General features: G+C 37.7%; 1 protein-coding gene across 2 annotated transcripts in view; it reads right to left on the bottom strand.

Annotated features, from left to right (window-relative positions):
• Positions 1-18163, bottom strand: part of LOC132383055 (myosin-9-like) — a 113810-nt gene that overhangs the window by 76445 nt on the left and 19202 nt on the right. For both annotated transcript variants that reach the window (XM_059953777.1, XM_059953776.1), the window contains exon 3: positions 6911-7067. In XM_059953777.1, coding sequence (XP_059809760.1) covers positions 6911-7067 — 157 coding nt within the window. The remainder of the gene's footprint in view (positions 1-6910; positions 7068-18163) is intronic.

Consider the following 18163-nt stretch of genomic DNA (forward strand, 5'->3'; position numbering starts at 1 on the left):
ATATGTCAACTGTGTCCCTAAATATGTTAATGATAATTACTTCATTTATAGTTTTGCCTGTGGGTGCCAAAAGGAGAAAGTCAAACATACACTTGTTGGAGACAGCCACATATGACAGAGATGCTCTGTACCATTTACTGACCCAAATCTGGATATTGTTCCAATCCTGCAACATTATGTAAGATTCTTTTAACTGATAAATGAAACTAGATGCAGTGCATATTACAAGCATTGTTACTTCCAATATTTCTCTAAACTCTCAATGAAACCATCCAATCAAACTTCAAAAGTTCTAAGTACATTATCAAAGTATGTATACTATATACAACCTTGAGATTATTTTCCTTACAGGCAGACACAAAACAAAGAAACCCAATAGAACCCATTAAGAACAGAAGACCATCAAACACCAAATGTGACAGAATAACAAATCCCACAAACGATAAAAGTAAACAACTAACATTCTGAACTGAAGTTCAGGAAAGTGAGTGCACAACCATGAAGTCAATCATTACTGCTGTCTATTCAGGAGCCCATTAGTTGTGGGCCACAGCCTCAGTTCAGCACAGAGGCAAGTAAACCTTGCAGACCAGCGAGCTGAACACTGGCCCATCCTGCTCCCCTGGCCCCAGACCTCAATCTGACACAGCACTTAATTCGGCCAAACCTCAGATCGTTCCTCGCTCTTGAACCTGCACCCTGCCACAATGATATGCTCTCGGGCCCGGGTTCACACTCGATTCAACACATACCCAGTCTTTCCAATCTCACTCTGCATTCCATTTTCATCTTTTCAGTTATACACTATCACATGTAATGTTATTTTTTCCTACTACTGCATTAGAAAATATCAAAGTTAACCACGTTTCTGATGTGTACACTGACCCACAGCAAATTCCCTCAAATAATGATCGTGTGCTGAATTCCCAGCTCTATCTTAATTTTGGATCAATTAAAATTTCCTTCAATGTAAGACAAATCAACTCTCAAACTCTATTCTTTTAATACCCAACTCCACTTTCTAATCTCACTCCTCTTGGTATCTATCATCTCTGATGTTAAGATAAGCTTCTGGCCAAACTATTGTAACTTCACTAAATTCTCATTTTAAATTCATGAAAGGGGGAGGAGAAAATCACCGTTACTTCCAGTCAAGCAATTTCACATCTCATTTATTTTCCAACTATCACCCACTGTGAGTCGTCATTAACATATTATTTTGATTTTAACAAGTGAATTATAACTAATGGGGGTAGACCAAATACATTACTCATAGCAAAAGCAAATCTTCTTCTTAAACCAAGTTTTATCTGTAATCAAATCATAAGACCATAAGACAAAGGAGCAGAAGTCAGCCATTCAGCCCATTGAGTCTGCTCCACCATTTTATCATGAGCTGATCCATTCTCCCATTTAATCCCACTCCCCTGCCTTCTCACCATAACATTTAATGCCCTGGCTACTCAGATTCCTATCAATCTCTGCCTTAAATACACTCAATGACTTGGCCTCCACTGCTACCTGTGGCAAAAAATTCCACAGATTCACCACCCTCTGGCTAAAAAAAATTCTTTGCATCTCTGTTCTGAATGCATCTCTGTTCAATCCTTAGGTCATGCCCTCTCGCACTAGACTCCCCGACCATGGGAAACAACTTTGCCACATCAACTCTGTCCATGCCTTTCAACATTCGAAATGTTTCTATGAGGTTCCCCCTCATTCTTCTAAACTCCAATGAGTACAGTCCAAGAGCAGTCAAACATTCCTCATATGTTAACCCTCTCATTCCCGGAATCGTTCTAGTGAATCTTCTCAAACGTCAGCACATCCTTTCTTAAATAAGGAGCCCAAAATTGCACACAGTACTCCGTGAGGTCTTATCAGTGCCTTATAGAGACTCAACATCACATCCCTGCTCCTACACTCTATTCCTCTAGAAATGAATGCCAACATTGCATTCGCTTTCTTCACCACCAACTCAACCTGGAGGTTAACCTTAAGGGTATCCTGCATGAGGACTCCCAAGTCCTGTTGCATCTCAGAACTTTGAATTCTCTCCCTATTTAAATAATAGTCTGCCTGTTTATTTCTTCTACCAAACTGCATGACCATACACTTTCCAACATTGTATTTCATTTGCCACTTCTTTGCCCATTCTCCCAATCTATCCAAGTCTCTGAGCAGACTCTTTGTTTCCTCAGCACTACTGGCCCCTCCACCTATCTTTGTATCATCAGCAAACTTAGCCACAAAGCCATCTATTCCATAATCTAAATCGTTGGTAAAAAGAAGCGGTCCCAACACAGACCCTTGCGGAACACCACTGGTAACCGGCAGCCAACCAGAATGGGATCCCTTTATTCCCACTCCGTTTCTGGCCAATCAGCCAACGCTCTATCCATGTATGTAACTTTCCTGTAATTCCATGGGCTCTTATCTTGTTTAGCAGCCTCATGTGCGGCATCTTGTCAAAGGCCTTCTGAAAATCCAAATACACAACATCCACTGCATCTCCCTTGTCTAGCCTACTTGTAATTTCCTCAAAAAATTACAATAGGTTTGTCAGGCAGGATTTTCCTTTAAGGAAACCATGCTGAGTTTGTGCCTATCTTGTCATATGCCTCCAGGTACTCTGTAACCTCATCCTTGACAATCAACTTCAACAACTTCCCAACCATTGATGTCAAGCTAACAGGTCTATAATTTCCTTTTTGCTTCCTCGCTCCCTTCGGAGTGACATTTGCAATCTTCCAGTCCTCTGGAACCATGCCAGAATCTATTAACTTTTGAAAGATCATTGCTAATGCCTCTGCAATCTCCACAGCTACTTCCCTCAGACACGAGGGTCTACTCCATCTGGTCCGGGAAATTTATCTACCCTAAGACTATTCAGCTTCCTGAGTACTTTCTCTATCGTAATTGTGACTGCGCACACTTCTCTTCCCTGACACCCTTGAGTGTCCAGTATAATGCTGATGTCTTCCTCAGGGAAGACTGATGCAAAACACTCGTTCAGTTCCTCCACCATCTCCTTATCTCCCATTACAGTTTCTCCAGCATCATTTTTTAAATCAGTCCTATATCTACTCTCACCTGTTTTTTACTCTTTATATACTTGAAAAAGCTTTTAGTATCCTCTGATATAATTTGCTAGCTTCCTTTCATAGTTTATCTTTTCCCTCTTAATGACCTTCTTAGTTTTCTTTTGTAATCTTTTAAAAACTTTCCAATCCTCTGTCTTCCTACTAATTTTTGCTTCCTTGTATGCCCTCTCCTTTGCTTTTACTTTGACTTTGATTTCTCGTCAGCCATGGTTGCATCCTTTTTCCATTTGAAAATTTCTTTTTTGGAATACATCTGTCTTGCACCTTCCTCACTTCTCACATAAACTCCACTCACTGCTGCTCAGCCGTCCTTCCCACGAGTGTCTCTTTCCAGTCAACTTTGGCCAGTTCCTCTCTCATGTCACTGTAATTTCCTTTACTCCACTGAAATACCGACATCGGATTTCAGCTTCTCTTTCTCAAATTTCAGTGAACTCAATCATGTTATGATCACTGTCTCCTAAGAGTTCCTTTACCTCAATCTCTCTAATCACCTTTGGTTCATTGCACAATACCCAATCCAGTACAGCCGATCCCCTAGTGGGCTCAACAAGAAGCTGTTCTAAAAAACCATCTCATAGACATACTACAAATTCTCTCTCATGAGATCCAGTGCCGACCCGATTTTCCCAATCCACTCGCATGTTAAAATACCCCACAATTATTATAACACTGCCCTTCTGGCAAGCCTTTTCTATTTCCTGTTGTAATTTGTAGTCCACATCACTGTAGCTGTTAGGAGGCCTGTATATAACTGCCATCAGGGTCCTTTTACCCCTGCAATTTCTTAGCTCAACCCATAAAGATTCTGCGCTTTCTGATCCTACGTCACCTCTTTCTAAAATTTAATATCATTTCTTACCAATAAAGCCATGCCACCCCCTCTGCCTACCTGCCTATCCTTCCGATACACTGTGTATCCTTGGACGTTCAGCTCCCAGAGACAAGCATCCTTTGGCCAGGTCTCAGTGATGGCCACAGTATCATATCTGCCAATCTGTAGCTGTACGACAAGATCATCCACCTTATTCCTTATGCTGCGTGCATTTAAGTATAACACCTTAACTCCAGTATTTGGTACTTTTTGCTTTGATTGCGCTGCAACTCATCCCATTGGCCGCAAATTTGCCCCATCACCTGCCTGTCCTCCCCGACATCTTTACTGCTCACTATCTTAGATTTATTTCCATTTTCCCCCTCCTCTACTCTATCATTCTGGTTCCCATCCCCCTGCCAAATTAGTTTAAACCCTCCCTAAGAGCTCTATTAAACCTTTCTGCCAGGATATTGGTCCCCTTTGGGTTGACGTATAACCCGTCCTTTTTGAACAGGTCATACTTCCCCCAGAAGAGATCCCAATGATCCAAGAATCTGAAGACCTGCCCCCTGCACCAGTCAGCCACAAATTCATCTGTCTGATCCTACTATTCTTGCCCTCATTAGCACTTGGCACAGGTAACAATCCTGAGGTTACTACCCTGGAGGTCCTGCTTCTCAGCTTCCTTCCTAACTCCCGGAAATCCTTCTTCAGGACTTCCTTCCATTTCCTATCTATGTCATTGGTACCAACGTACCAAGACAGCTGGCTGCTCGCCCTCTCCCTTCAGAATATTCTGGACCCGATCCGAGACATCCTGTACCCTGGCACTTGGGAGGCAACACACCATGCAAGTATCTCTATCAGGCTCACAGAATCTCCTGTCTGTTCCCCTAACTATAGAATCCCCTATGACTACTGCATTCCTCTTCTCCCTCCTGCACAACAGCGCCAGGCTCAGTGTGAGACACCCAGTCACTGTCCCCCCTCAACAGCATCAAAACGATATACTTGTTGCTGAGGGGGGCAGCCACAGAGGTGCTCTCCACTATCCAGGCATTTCCCTTCCCTCTCCTGACAGTCACCCAGTTTTCTGACCCCTGTAGCCTAGGGATGACTACCTCCCTGTAGCTCCTGTCTATCATCTCTTCACTTTCCCTAATAAGCAGTACTTCAGCCAAACCTATTCACCAATAGAATACACATTTAAGGTAATCATTCACATACTGTTTCCTGTTTCTGCTCACCATCTCTCATCTTGCTTCCAAATTGGTCCATAACAAAAGCAATAGACTCTACCACACCCAAAAACAGGATGAAATCATCCTAACCACCAGTTCCTAGTTGCACATATCTCAGTGATAGAAATAAGAAACAGAATATGCAGAACAAGCTGAGAAATATAGTTAAAACAGAATTGAGGTTTCACCTATAGAATTTGCAACTAAACATATCCACTAAAAAGGGCCACACTGCTCTCTATGGAAATGCTACCTGAATCACTAGCCTAGGGATGACTACCTCCCTGTAGCTCCGTCTATCACCTCTTCACCCTGATGAGCAGTACTTCAGCCAAACCTATTCACCAATAGAATACACATTTAAGGTCATTACACATATACTGTTTCCTGTTCCCACTCACCATCTCTCATCTTGCTTCCAAATTGGTCCGTAACAAAAGCAATAGACTACCACACCCAAAACAGGATGAGATCATCCTAACTACCAGTGTTTCTAGTTGCACATATCTCTGTGATAGAAATGAGAAACAGAATATGCAGAACAAGCCAAGAACTCTAGTTAAAACAGAATTGAGGTTTCACCTATAGAATTAGCAACTAAACATATCCACTAAAAACGGCCACACTGCTTTCTATGGAAATGCTACCTGAATCACTAGCTCTAGCACTTTGCAGTTATTTTAAATATTCCATTCACTTTTGTTTTAAAGTCAATTAAAATAAACAAGTTCACCACAGAATACATAATTCTACACTGAATTTTAATTATTGGGAACATCAACAGAAATATTGAAAAGTTCTACAAACAGCAAGTTATTCTCAAATTAAATAGCTACACTACTCAGAATTTCAGCCTGGAAGGCAACTGAAACCAATATACTTTTGAAGATGTTATTAATCACACAGCCCTGCTTACCTGTCATAGTTCTGCAATCTTTCAAGTATTTATGCAACTGCCTTTCAAAAATTTCTACTGAATCTGCTTCCACTAGTTCAGATATTGCATTATATTCTAATAAAGTAACGCTATTAATATCATCTTTTATCCATCATGTTAAAACCAATATGATATAGTTTAGCGATTCCTATGCCACATTGCTCTGTCAGAATCCCTAATCATCTTTCCACTTTTACTTTCGGTTCCTAATAGGAACCTCAGCAATGAGCCATGAGATAGCATTGGCACAAAAACATCAAGTTGGTTTAAGTCACTTCCCTTAGGCTTGCAACGATTCGATACAAAACATCACTTGATTTTGCAATGAACTGACCTTTTGGAAAGAAAGTAGTTTTGCCATATGACCAATTCATAACACGTGAAAGGTAAATTAATAAATCAACTTGTTATACTGTACATTTCCTTTTCACTATCCAGAAATTTCTGCTTGAAGTTTAAATGCATGGAAATTGTCTGTCAAGATAACACAATTGTTGGAAGCTGAAGGACTGGAGTACTTATTTCCTTGGGACAAGTAACCTGCAAACACCATTACTGTTATTCATGTAAGGATTAGTGTATTTGGAAGAGATACCTGATGACGTGCACTCAGGATCCATACAACCAAGCACTTAACAGCTTCAACAAGGGGAAAACATTAACCCAATAAGCAAGTTGTCTTAATAATGTAGAATGAGAAGTTAATCTTCATGGCCGACAGAGTTTGTGGCATATTAAAAAATAATTGATTGTAGATGTAATAAGTCTATCAAACATTCGCTACTTAAATACCTCAAGGCAAAGCCCTCACCTTGCAACATGCTTCTGTATGCAGTATCTGCAATGGCATAGATGTGGGGTGGCAACTCATGCCGCTTTTTTCCCTTGTACATCTCAACAATCTCCTCAGTGTAGATAGGTAGATTCTTGTAAGGATTAATGACCACACAGAAAAGACCTGAGTAAGTCTAAAAAAAAGAAAACAAAAATTATTTAAGTTTACAAAAGTAATGTAGCATTTTTATCTATATTACACCAACATGATGAAAAACATCCTTGGTCAAAAATGAATCAATGATTCCAACAACATTAATTGACAGAATAATGGAGTGACCACACCTGACAGAAAACATATGCTCAACATCATACAATTATCACTGATATGAACTTCATGAATGATTCACAAAGGCAGGATTGAAGGAAGCCACAGGTTACCACAGCTGTAAAGACAGAAAAGGATTCAAAGTTTCAAGGGTGAAAAGAGTAAAAATAAAAAAAACATTTAAACTGATTGAATTTGGTTTTGTTTTGCTATGTATACTATAAACAATGCTGCCTGAAAAATGGAATTTCAAAAAAAATCAAAAACAGGTCTTTGATCCTTAACCATTTCTCCTTCTACAGATGTTGATTGCAACTTTTGTTCTTTTATCATTAAAAATGCAGTATTTTGCATTATTAATACTGCTCAGTTTATGTACAATTGTATAGTTAAAGTAACAAATATGAACAGTGACTTGGCACCTACAAAACAGACAGAATCAGCCTTATTTTAGAGAGGTAGAATTGCTCACCACTCCTCACTGTATTCCTACAAACCGATTTGATACAACATCTTGGTCCATACAGATACAATGCCTTTGCTTAAAGATTAAATGGTCATAGGCCTAAAATGTTAACTTTGATTCTTCACTGATAATTGCTGAAAATTCCTACCATTTTCTATTTTTAAATTCCAAAGTACTGTAAAACTCCAATAATCTGATATCTGATCATTCCACAATCCTAATGACCTGGCATCTGGCTCGAACATTAGTATAGAACACGAGACTGGGTTCCACAGTGCAAGTGGGAGTGTAGTCAGAGAAAGAGGCCAGATAAGCAGGAGTCAGGAACATGTATAGATCAGCAGCCAGATGGTTTACAAAGTGCTTGTGCATTTTCTGTTCCCTTTACATCACACTTATTACATGATTAAACTTTTTTGCAACATGTAAAACAAGGGGATACAGGCAAAAGGAGCTAACACCCACTAGTCCGGAAAATCAAGTAGTCCAGGGTCAAACTCCCCAAAACTGCCAGGAATCTCAAATATTTAGCAATGCACACAAAATGCTCAAGGAACTCAGTAGGTCAGGTAAAATCTTTGGAAATTAATAAACAGTTGTTTCAGGTCAATACCCTCCTTTAGGACTGGAAGGGAAGGAGGAAGATGCCAGAATTAAAAGGCGGAAAACTGTGATAGGTGCAGCCAAGTGGATAGGAAAGATAAAGGGCTAGTGAAGAAGGAATCAGATAGTCTGATAAGAGATGCAAGTAGACCATAGGAGAAAGGGAAGGGGGTGGGAAGAACCTAGGGGAGAGGGTAAATGTTAAGAAGGTGAGAAGTAGTAAAAGGCCAGAGTGGGGAATAGAAGGGAGGTTCTATTGCCATTTCGGATCATGCACCTTTGAAGTTATCTATCAAGATTTCGGACTCTTCCATTAATACTAGATCTTGGAGACTCAACGCTACTTTGCTTCAAGATCCAGAATTTATTACCTTCATAAAACAACAAATTGACTTATTTCTTTCAACAAACTATACTGAAGAGATTGACAGAGGAATACTTTGGGACTCTTTCAAGGCTTTTATCCGTGGACAAATTATCTCATATTCTGTTGGTAAAAGAAAACAAAGATATTTAGATATAGCTTTATTGGTGGATAAAATTAAAGAAATTGATAAGATTTATTCCGTTACTCCTACCAAAGAACTTTATAAGAAGAGAGTTGAGCTTCAAATGGAACATAGCTGATTATTATCTTCTTCAATTGAGAATCAATTAATTAAGACCAGAGCTCAATTTTATATTCATAGTGATCGAACTGGTAAATTGTTAGCTAACCAATTAAAAGCTATTTCGACTAGGCGACGAATTATTAAAATTCGTAAACAAGACGGTAATCTGACTACTGATCATAAAGAAATTAATAATACTTTTCAAGATTTTTATAAATCTTTATATCAATCAGAATTTGATGGCGATCTGTCCATGATGGATAATTTTTTTAACAATTTAAATATTCCCAAACTGACAGATGAAGATCGAAGTGTGTTTGATGCTCCTATTTCTATGGCCAAAGTAGGAGAGGCTATCTCATCAATGAATTCAGGGAAAGCTCCTGGTCCTGATGGTTATATTATAGAATTTTTAAAAACTTTTTCTTCTTTGCTTTCCCCTTGGTTATGTGAAATCTTTAATGATGCATTTACTAAGAAGAGATTACCTCAGTCTTTTTATGAAGCTACTATCTCTCTAATTCTTAAAAAAGATAAAGATCCTACTTTATGTGCATCTTATCGCCCTATATCACTATTAAATGTAGACTCTAAGATTCTTACAAAAATTTTAGCTATTAGGTTAGAAAAACTATTATCACAGATTATTTCAGAAGACCAAACTGGTTTTATTAGGAATCGGTATTCCTTTTTTAATGTTAGAAAATTGATTAATATAATTTATACTTCTTCACCCACAACCTCAGAATGTGTTATCTCATTAGATGCTGAAAAAGCTTTTGATAGAGTTGAATGGACATACTTATTTAATGCCTTGAAAAATTTTAATTTTAGTTCTAATTTTATATCATGGATTAAATTAATATATTATAAACCAGTTGCTTCTGTTCTTACAAATAATTATAGATCCTCTTTTTTTCAATTATCTCGTGGTACGAGACAAGGTTGTCCCTTAAGTCCTTTATTATTTAATATCGCATTAGAACCTTTAGCCATTGCTATTCGTGAATCTCCTAACATTTTTGGTAAGTTATCACTTTATGCTGATGACTTGTTGTTATATGTTTCTGATCCTGATAGATCTATTCCCGCTATCCTTTCTTTTTCAATCTTTTTATTGAATTTCATATATAAAAGAAACATAATATAATAATAAATAGGTTATAAATGCATAAGACTTGAAATTGAATTAATAGTAGGATAACAATATCCTATTAAAATATCGACATATAAACAGTCAAGTCTATAATAACATATATGTCAGTCAAGTCTATAATAATTATATGAAAAAAATAATCATCAAAGGAAAAAGAAAAAATTATAAAAATACAGGCAAAAAATATAAAAAAAATACTAAACTAAACCAACATGGGCAATAATAACAGTTTATTTGTATATGATAGTGCCAAAAACTCCGGAACTCCATACCTGAACAAGGATAAGTAAAGAGAAGGTCTGGAAGAGGCCAAATTAATTGAACTTCAATATAATAAAAGAACTTCAATATAATATATCAATAGAAAAATGGGAAAAATTTTTACAAATGGTTAATTCTTCTTCTATATGTGCTAAACATGCTTTAATACAATTTAAAATTGTACATAGAGCTCATATGTCTAAAGATAAGCTTGCTCGATTCTATTCTCATATTAACCCTCAATGTGACAGATGTCATTCAGATGTGGCTTCATTGACCCACATGTTTTGGTCATGTCCCGCTTTACATAACTATTGGAAGGACATATTTGCTACCATTTCCTCAGTTTGGAATATCGATTTACAACCTCATTTTATTACTGCAATTTTTGGTATACCAAATGAAGATGATAATCAGTTTTCCCCTTCAATTAGACGAATGATTGCTTTTGTAACATTAATGGCCAGAAGGTCTATATTACAAAATTGGAAAGAAGCAAATCCTCCTACCACGTTCCAGTGGTTCTCTCAAACTATTTCTTTTCTGAGCTTGGAAAAAATTAGAAGCACTATTTTTGACTCATCAATTAAATTTGAAGAAACTTGGGGACCGTTCATTCGACATTTTCATATGAATTAATTTGGCCTATTCCCGCTATCCTATCTTTGTTGGTTCAATTTGGTAGTTTTTCTGGCTATAAATTAAATTTGGATAAGAGTGAAATATTTCCTTTAAATGAGCAAACTTTATTGAATGACAGGACACCATTTAAAGTTGTTACTGATAACTTTATTTATTTAGGTATAAAAATTACTAAGAAGTATAAAGATTTATTCAGATTGAATTTTTTACCTATGCTTCATCAAATTCAACAACTTACTACTAGATGGTCTCCTTCATCCTTATCATTAGTTGGTCAGATTAATGCTATTAAAATGATGATTTTACTGAAATTTTTATATTTATTTCAAGCCTTACCAACTTTTATTCCTAAATCTTTCTTCGATAACATTGATTCAAAAATTTCCTCATTTGTGTGGCAAAATAAAAATCCCAGGTTAAGTAAAAGACAGTTACAGAAATCTAAAAAAGATGGTGGTTTAGCTTTACCTAACTTTAGATTTTATTATTGGGCGAATAATATTCGAAACTTAATATATTGGAAACTAGATTTGGATTCACCATTGTGCCCACAGTGGGTAAATTTAGAATGTAATGTTGCACAAGGATATTCTTTATTCTCCATTCTTGGTTCTTCTCTTCCGGTTGATTTAGTTAAACTCAATAAACAGATATCCAATTCTATTGTCAAACACACAATACGAATTTGGTTTCAGTTTTGTAAGTTTTTTACTCTGAAAAAACTTTGTTCTTGATAGCCCTATCCTACTTAACTTCTTTTTTAAACCTTCTTTAACAGATCAAGCTTTTAGCATATGGAAAAGGAAAGGTATAATATGTTTTCGTGATCTCTTTTTTGAAGGTAGTTTGATGTCTTTTGACCAACTTTCCAACAAATTTAATTTACCTAAATCTAATTTTTTTTTTGGTATTTACAAATTAGAAATTTTTTATATAAAGTTTTACCATCCTTTCCCAATTCAACTTTGATAGACTTTTCAGACATGATTTTTACCCTGAATCCTTGTCAGAAAGGATTAGTGGCTCTTATTTATAATAGGATTATGAAGATACAACCAGAAATATCAGGTAGAATTAAACAAAAGTGGGAAAAAGAACTTCAATATAATATATCAACAGAAAAATGGGAAAAAAAATTTACAAATGGTTAATTCTTCTTCTATATGTGCTAAACATGCTTTAATACAATTTAAGGTCGTACATAGAGCTCATATGTCTAAAGATAAGCTTGCTCGATTCTATTCTCATATTAACCCTCAATGTGACAGATGTCATTCAGATGTGGCCTCATTGACCCATATGTTTTGGTCATGTCCCACTTTACATAACTATTGGAAGGACATATTTGCTACCATTTCTTCAATGTGGAATATTGATTTACAACCTCATTTTATTACTGCAATTTTTGGTATACCAAATGAGGATGGTAGTCAACTTTCCCCTTCAATTAGACGAATGATCGCCTTTGTAACATTAATGGCCAGAAGGTCTATATTACAAAAATGGAAAGAAGTAAACCCTCCTACCACATTTCAGTGGTTTTCTCAAACTACCTCTTGTCTGAGTTTAAAAAAAATTAGAAGTACTATTTTCGATTCATCAATTAAATTTGAAGAAACTTGGGGACCGTTCATTCGACACTTTCATATGAATTAATTTGGCCTCTTCCAGACCTTTTCTCCTTTTATTCTTGTTCTGGTATGGAGTTCCGGAGTTTTTGACACTATCATACTCATATAAACTGGTTAGCCCATGTTAGTTTAGGTTTTTTTTAAATATACATTTTTTCGTGCATTTTTACTTTTTTTCTTCTTTTGATGACTATTTTTATTCTTTTTCATGTTCAATTAAAATAGGTTTGATTGTTTATTATAAGTTTTTTTGGCTGATATTTAATAAGATATTGTTATCCTATTATAAATTTAACTTCAAATCTAGTGCACTTATAACCTATTTATATTATGTTATGTTTCTCTTTATATATGAAATTCAATAAAAAGATTAAAAAAATGAAGGAAGGGGGAAGGAGGAAGGGAAAAATAAATTACCAGAGGGAGAAATCCTTATTTATGCCATCAGGTTGGAGGTTACCCAGGAATATAGGGTGCTGCCTCTCCACCCTAGGGGGGCCTCATCTTGGCACAAGAGGCGGCCATAGTCCGACATGTTGGAACTGAAATTGGAATTAAAATGTTTGACCACCAGGAAGTTCCACTTTTGGTGGATGGAGTGGAGGTACTCGACAAAACTGCCCCCCAATTTATGACAGGTCTCACCAATGTAGAGGTGGACACAGTAGGCAACCCCAGCAGATTTGCAGGTGAAGTGTAGCCTCACCGATAAAGACTGTTTGGGGCCCTGAATAGAGGTGAGTGAGTTGGTGAATGGGCAGGTGTAGCACTTAAGCTGCTTGCAAGGATAAGTGCCAGGAGGGACAAATGGACAAGGGAATCACAAAAGAGCAATCCTTGTGGAAATTGGAAGGAATCCTTTGGAAATGACGGAAGTTGGGAGGATGCTGTGTTGGATGCAGAGGCTCATGGCGTGGTAGGCAAGGACTTTGTCACTGTTAATGCAGCGGGAAGAAGGAGTGAGCACGGATGTTCAGGAAATGGAGAAGATGCAGGCGAGGGCAGCATCAATAGTGGAGGAGGAGAAACCCTGTTAGCACCAATACTGCAGCTTTGTGCTCTTTGAATAGATTGGGATATAAATCATGCTGTGTTTAAGATTCTACTGCAAAGCTAGGGGAATCAGATTTGTTCCTCTACCATACAAACATACTTCAAAAGAGTATTTAATTACATTGAGCTATCTGGGGGGGGGGGGGGAGTTAAAGAATTATACAAATTCACATCTCTTCCTGCCTATTAGTGCAAATTCTTACAGCTAGTTCACTTACAACAGCTCTACCTCGTTTGACAATTAAGCTTAGAATTCCAAGTATCAACACAGGGTTAAGTGCTTCCATGACTATGTTAACTATGTAGCCCTGAAATCCAAACAAACTCAAATTCAGGTAGCTTTCGACCCAATATATTCCAAAGTGACAGTTTTATCACAAAAACAATTACCCCAAATTCCAGATTAGCTATTTTCAATGAGATTTCTGGATCACAAGTAACAGAAAAGGTAGGCGTTTGGCCCATTGTGCTTCTCCACTATTCAAAAAGATGAACTTGACTTTTTACCTCAAATAGCACTTTTCTGCATTAACCCTGTATCCCCTATCCTATATCCAAAAGGAAATCGATCTTATCTTGAATATATTCAGAGGCTGAGTTTTCATGGCCCTCCTGGGTTAGAATTTCAATTTACCAATGAGGTAAAAAGTTCAAGTTTATTGCCATTCAATGATACACATATATACAGCTAAATGAAACAAAATTCCTCAGGGGCCAAATGAAACATGCAGTACATAGATCACATTTAGCACATTAAATAATGTGCTGTTATGTGATAAAAAAGAAATTTTTTAAAATACCTTTTCTGTTCTTATGTACAAGTTGACATAAACTGCACATAGTTAATATACAACAGTATTATCATAAATAATGTACTGGGTGTTGGCAGTGTTCAGAATTCTCTCAGCTGAGGGTGGGGGAGGGGTGAAGCTGTTAACTAGCCTAATGAGTCCTTGCTCTGATAGAGCAGTTTCCAAGCTGAGATCCATGAACCCTTTGGTTAATGGCAAGGCTCCATGCCATAAAAAAAGGTTAGGAAACCCTGTTATAGATACTTGGTCTCAATCTCAAATCCTCCATTTACAGACTAGTTCTAGGAAGCCTAGTCAGGATTGTTGTGTATGTAATATTTAAATAATCTTGTAAATATGTTCACACACAAAATTCTGGTAGAACACAGCAGGCTAGGCAGCATCTATAGGGAGAAGCGCTGTTGACGTTTCGGGCCGAGACCCTTTGTCTGGACCGTCGGAAACGTCAACAGCACTTCTCCCTATAGATGCTGCCTAGCCTGCTGTGTTCTACCAGCATTTTGTGTGTTGTTGTTGTTTGAATTTCCAGCATCTGCAGATTTCCTCGTGTTTGCTTTGTAAATATGTTGTTGATTTAAGCATTGTTTGTTTAAATAATTCATTTATGGGTTATAAGTGAACTGCCTATATCACTGGAATTTAGAAGATTGAGGGGGGATCTTATTGAAACATATAAAATTCTAAAGGGATTGGACAGGCTAGATGCAGGAAGATTGTTTCCGATGTTGGGGAAGTCCAGAACGAGGGGTCACAGTTTAAGGATAAAGGGGAAGCCTTTTAGGACTGAGATGAGGAAAAACTTCTTCACACAGAGAGTGGTGAATCTGTGGAATTCTCTGCCACAGGAAACAGTTGAGGCCGGTTCATTGGCTATATTTAAGAGGAAGTTAGATATGGCCCTTTGTGGCTAAAGGGATCGGGGGTATGGAGAGAAAGCAGGTACAGGGTTCTGAATTGGATGATCAGCCATGATCATACTGAATGGCGGTGCAGGCTCAAAGGGCCGAATGGCCTACTCCTGCACCTATTTTCTACGTTTCTATATCACGACACTACCACATGATACATGCAGGTCTCACTGAAAGTAAACACATACTGCAGTTAGACTCACATTCCCAGTTTTGAGTTCTGTTGCTTTTAATTAATTTTATGTATTGGAGTTACAAAACATAACAAGGGAAAACATTAATTCTGCATCTATTTACCAAGACTATAATCTCCCTGAAGAATCTCCATCTTCCTCAACACCCAGTTAAAATGGTAAAATGTATTGCAATACATCTGTAAAAAAAACTGAAAGGCTCTGCACACTTGGAAATGGAATCAAGGAACAGGAGGTTCAGAGAATTCTTTATCAGTTCAATCCTCAGGCCAATATACATGCAATTTTTCAAATACAACTAGCAGATCAAGGTTAACAGCAGAAGACAAAAATGAATAAAAGGAGACCCAACCTTTACAATGAGACGTGGGGATAGTTAAGAATTAGGACAATTACACTTTGTCCACCACTACCTTCCAAATTTATACACTTAAGACTTACCAAGCACACTGATACAGAACTAAGTTTCTGAATTATCAGAAACGTTTAGGAATTATAGGGCTTCCCATCTCAGAGAAACTGGAGGTGATTTCATCTACTGGACTCACTAGATTATAATATACTAATGAGGTCAAAAAGAATAATTCAGGATATATAGTCACCAATTTTAAATCCAAAAACACAGGAATGTAAGCAGTATTTGCAATTTCCTTGGTTTCTGTTATTAGACATTGCACATTGCCAAATAACTATAAATCAAAGTTCAAAGTAAATCTACTATTAAAGTACATATATGTCACCATATACAACCCTGAGATTAATTTTCTTGCAAGCATACTCAATAATCCAAAATAGAATAATAACCATAATAGAATCAATGAAAGACTGCACCATCTTGGACAATTATCCAGTGTGCAAAAGACAACAAACTGTGCAAATACAAATAACAATAAATAAGCAATAAATATTGAGAACATGAGATGAAGAATCGTTGAATGCAAGTCCATAGGTAAGGGAACATTTGATGGGGCAAGTGAAGTTGAGTGAAGTTATCCCCTTTGGTTCAAGAGCCTGATGGTTGAGGGGCAATAACTGTTCCTGAACTTGGTGGTGAACATCCTGAGGCTCCTACATCTTCTTCCTGATGGCAACAGTGAGAAGAGAGCATGACCTGGGTGGTGGGAGGTCCCTGATGATAAATGCTCTTTTCCTGCAGCAATGCTCCATGAAGATGTGCTTTTTTTTTTATTAAGTGCAATCATGAACAATAGACAGATGAGAAATGCTGATCAAGTCAACTAGTTCCCAAAGAGAACTCTGACAGGCCAATCAGAAGGTTCACTGCTGCTCTGCGATAGAACATTAAAAAATCGTAAGCACAATTAAGAAGCACTTTTAAAAAATAGTAGAAATACTGGAGTCATGATGATCGTGATGAAGCCTGCCGGAAAGAGACATTTACACACATGCTGTCCTCCATAATTCAGAGAGATTGAAGGATAAGGTTACAAGGTGACAAAACGTGACAGGAGCACTTGGAACTAAAAACTCTCCCTACCGGGAGAAAACAACATATGATCAACGGTGGGAGGGCTTTATCCGTGATGGACTTGGCTGTATCCACTACTTTTTGTAGGACTTTTCATTCAAAGGCATTGGCATTTCTATATCAGGCTATAATGCAGCCAGTCAACATATGCTCCACATCTATAGACGTTTGCCAAAGTTTTAGATATCATGCTGAATCTGTGCAAATACCCAAGGAAGCAGAAGCTCTGCCATGCTTTCCACTTACATGCTGGGTCAGGACAGGTTCTCTGTAATGATAATACCGAGGAACTTAAAGTTGCTGACCCCTCTCCCCACCTCAAATGAGGACTGGCTCACGGACCTTTGGTTTCCTCCTCATGAACTGAATATCAGCTCCTTGATCTTGTTGACATCAAGTGAGAGATTGTTGTTGTAGTACCACTCAGCCAGATTTTCAATCTCCCTCCTATATGCTGATTCATCACCACCTTTGATTCTGCCAACACCATTGTGTCATCAGCAAACTTGAGTATGGCATTGGAGCTGTGGTTAGCCTCACAGACACAAGTAAAACCGAGTAGAGCAGGGGGCTAAGCACACAACCTTGTGTTGCACCTATGCTGATGGAGTCTGGGTAGATGTTGTTGCCAATCTGAACTGACTGGGGTCTTCAAGTGAGAAAAATCGAGGATCCAATTGCACAGGGAAGTATCAAAGCCAAGGCTTTGAAGCTTATTTATTAGTTTGAGGGGATGATGGTATTAAATGGTGAGTTATAGTCAATAGAAAGCATTTTGGTGTTTGTACCTTTGCTGTCCAGATGTTCCAAGGCTGAGTGAAGAGCTAATGAGATGGCATCTGCTGTGGATCTGTTGCACTGGTAGACAAATTGGCACAGATCCAAGTTGGTTCTCAGATAGGAGTTGATATGTTTCATCACCAACCTCTCAAAACATTTCTTCACTGTGGATGCCAGTGCTATTGGATGATAGTTATTGAGGCAGGTTACCACATTCTTCTTAGGCACTAGTACAATTGAAGCCTGATTGAAGCAGATGGGTACTCAAACTGCCAAAATGAACTGTTAAAGATATCAGTGAACACTCCAGCCAGTTGATCATATGTCTTCAGTACTCAACCCCATCTAGATCAGAT

Source organism: Hypanus sabinus, chromosome 29, assembly GCF_030144855.1.
Source record: "Hypanus sabinus isolate sHypSab1 chromosome 29, sHypSab1.hap1, whole genome shotgun sequence".
In the NCBI taxonomy this organism is placed as follows: domain Eukaryota; kingdom Metazoa; phylum Chordata; class Chondrichthyes; order Myliobatiformes; family Dasyatidae; genus Hypanus; species Hypanus sabinus.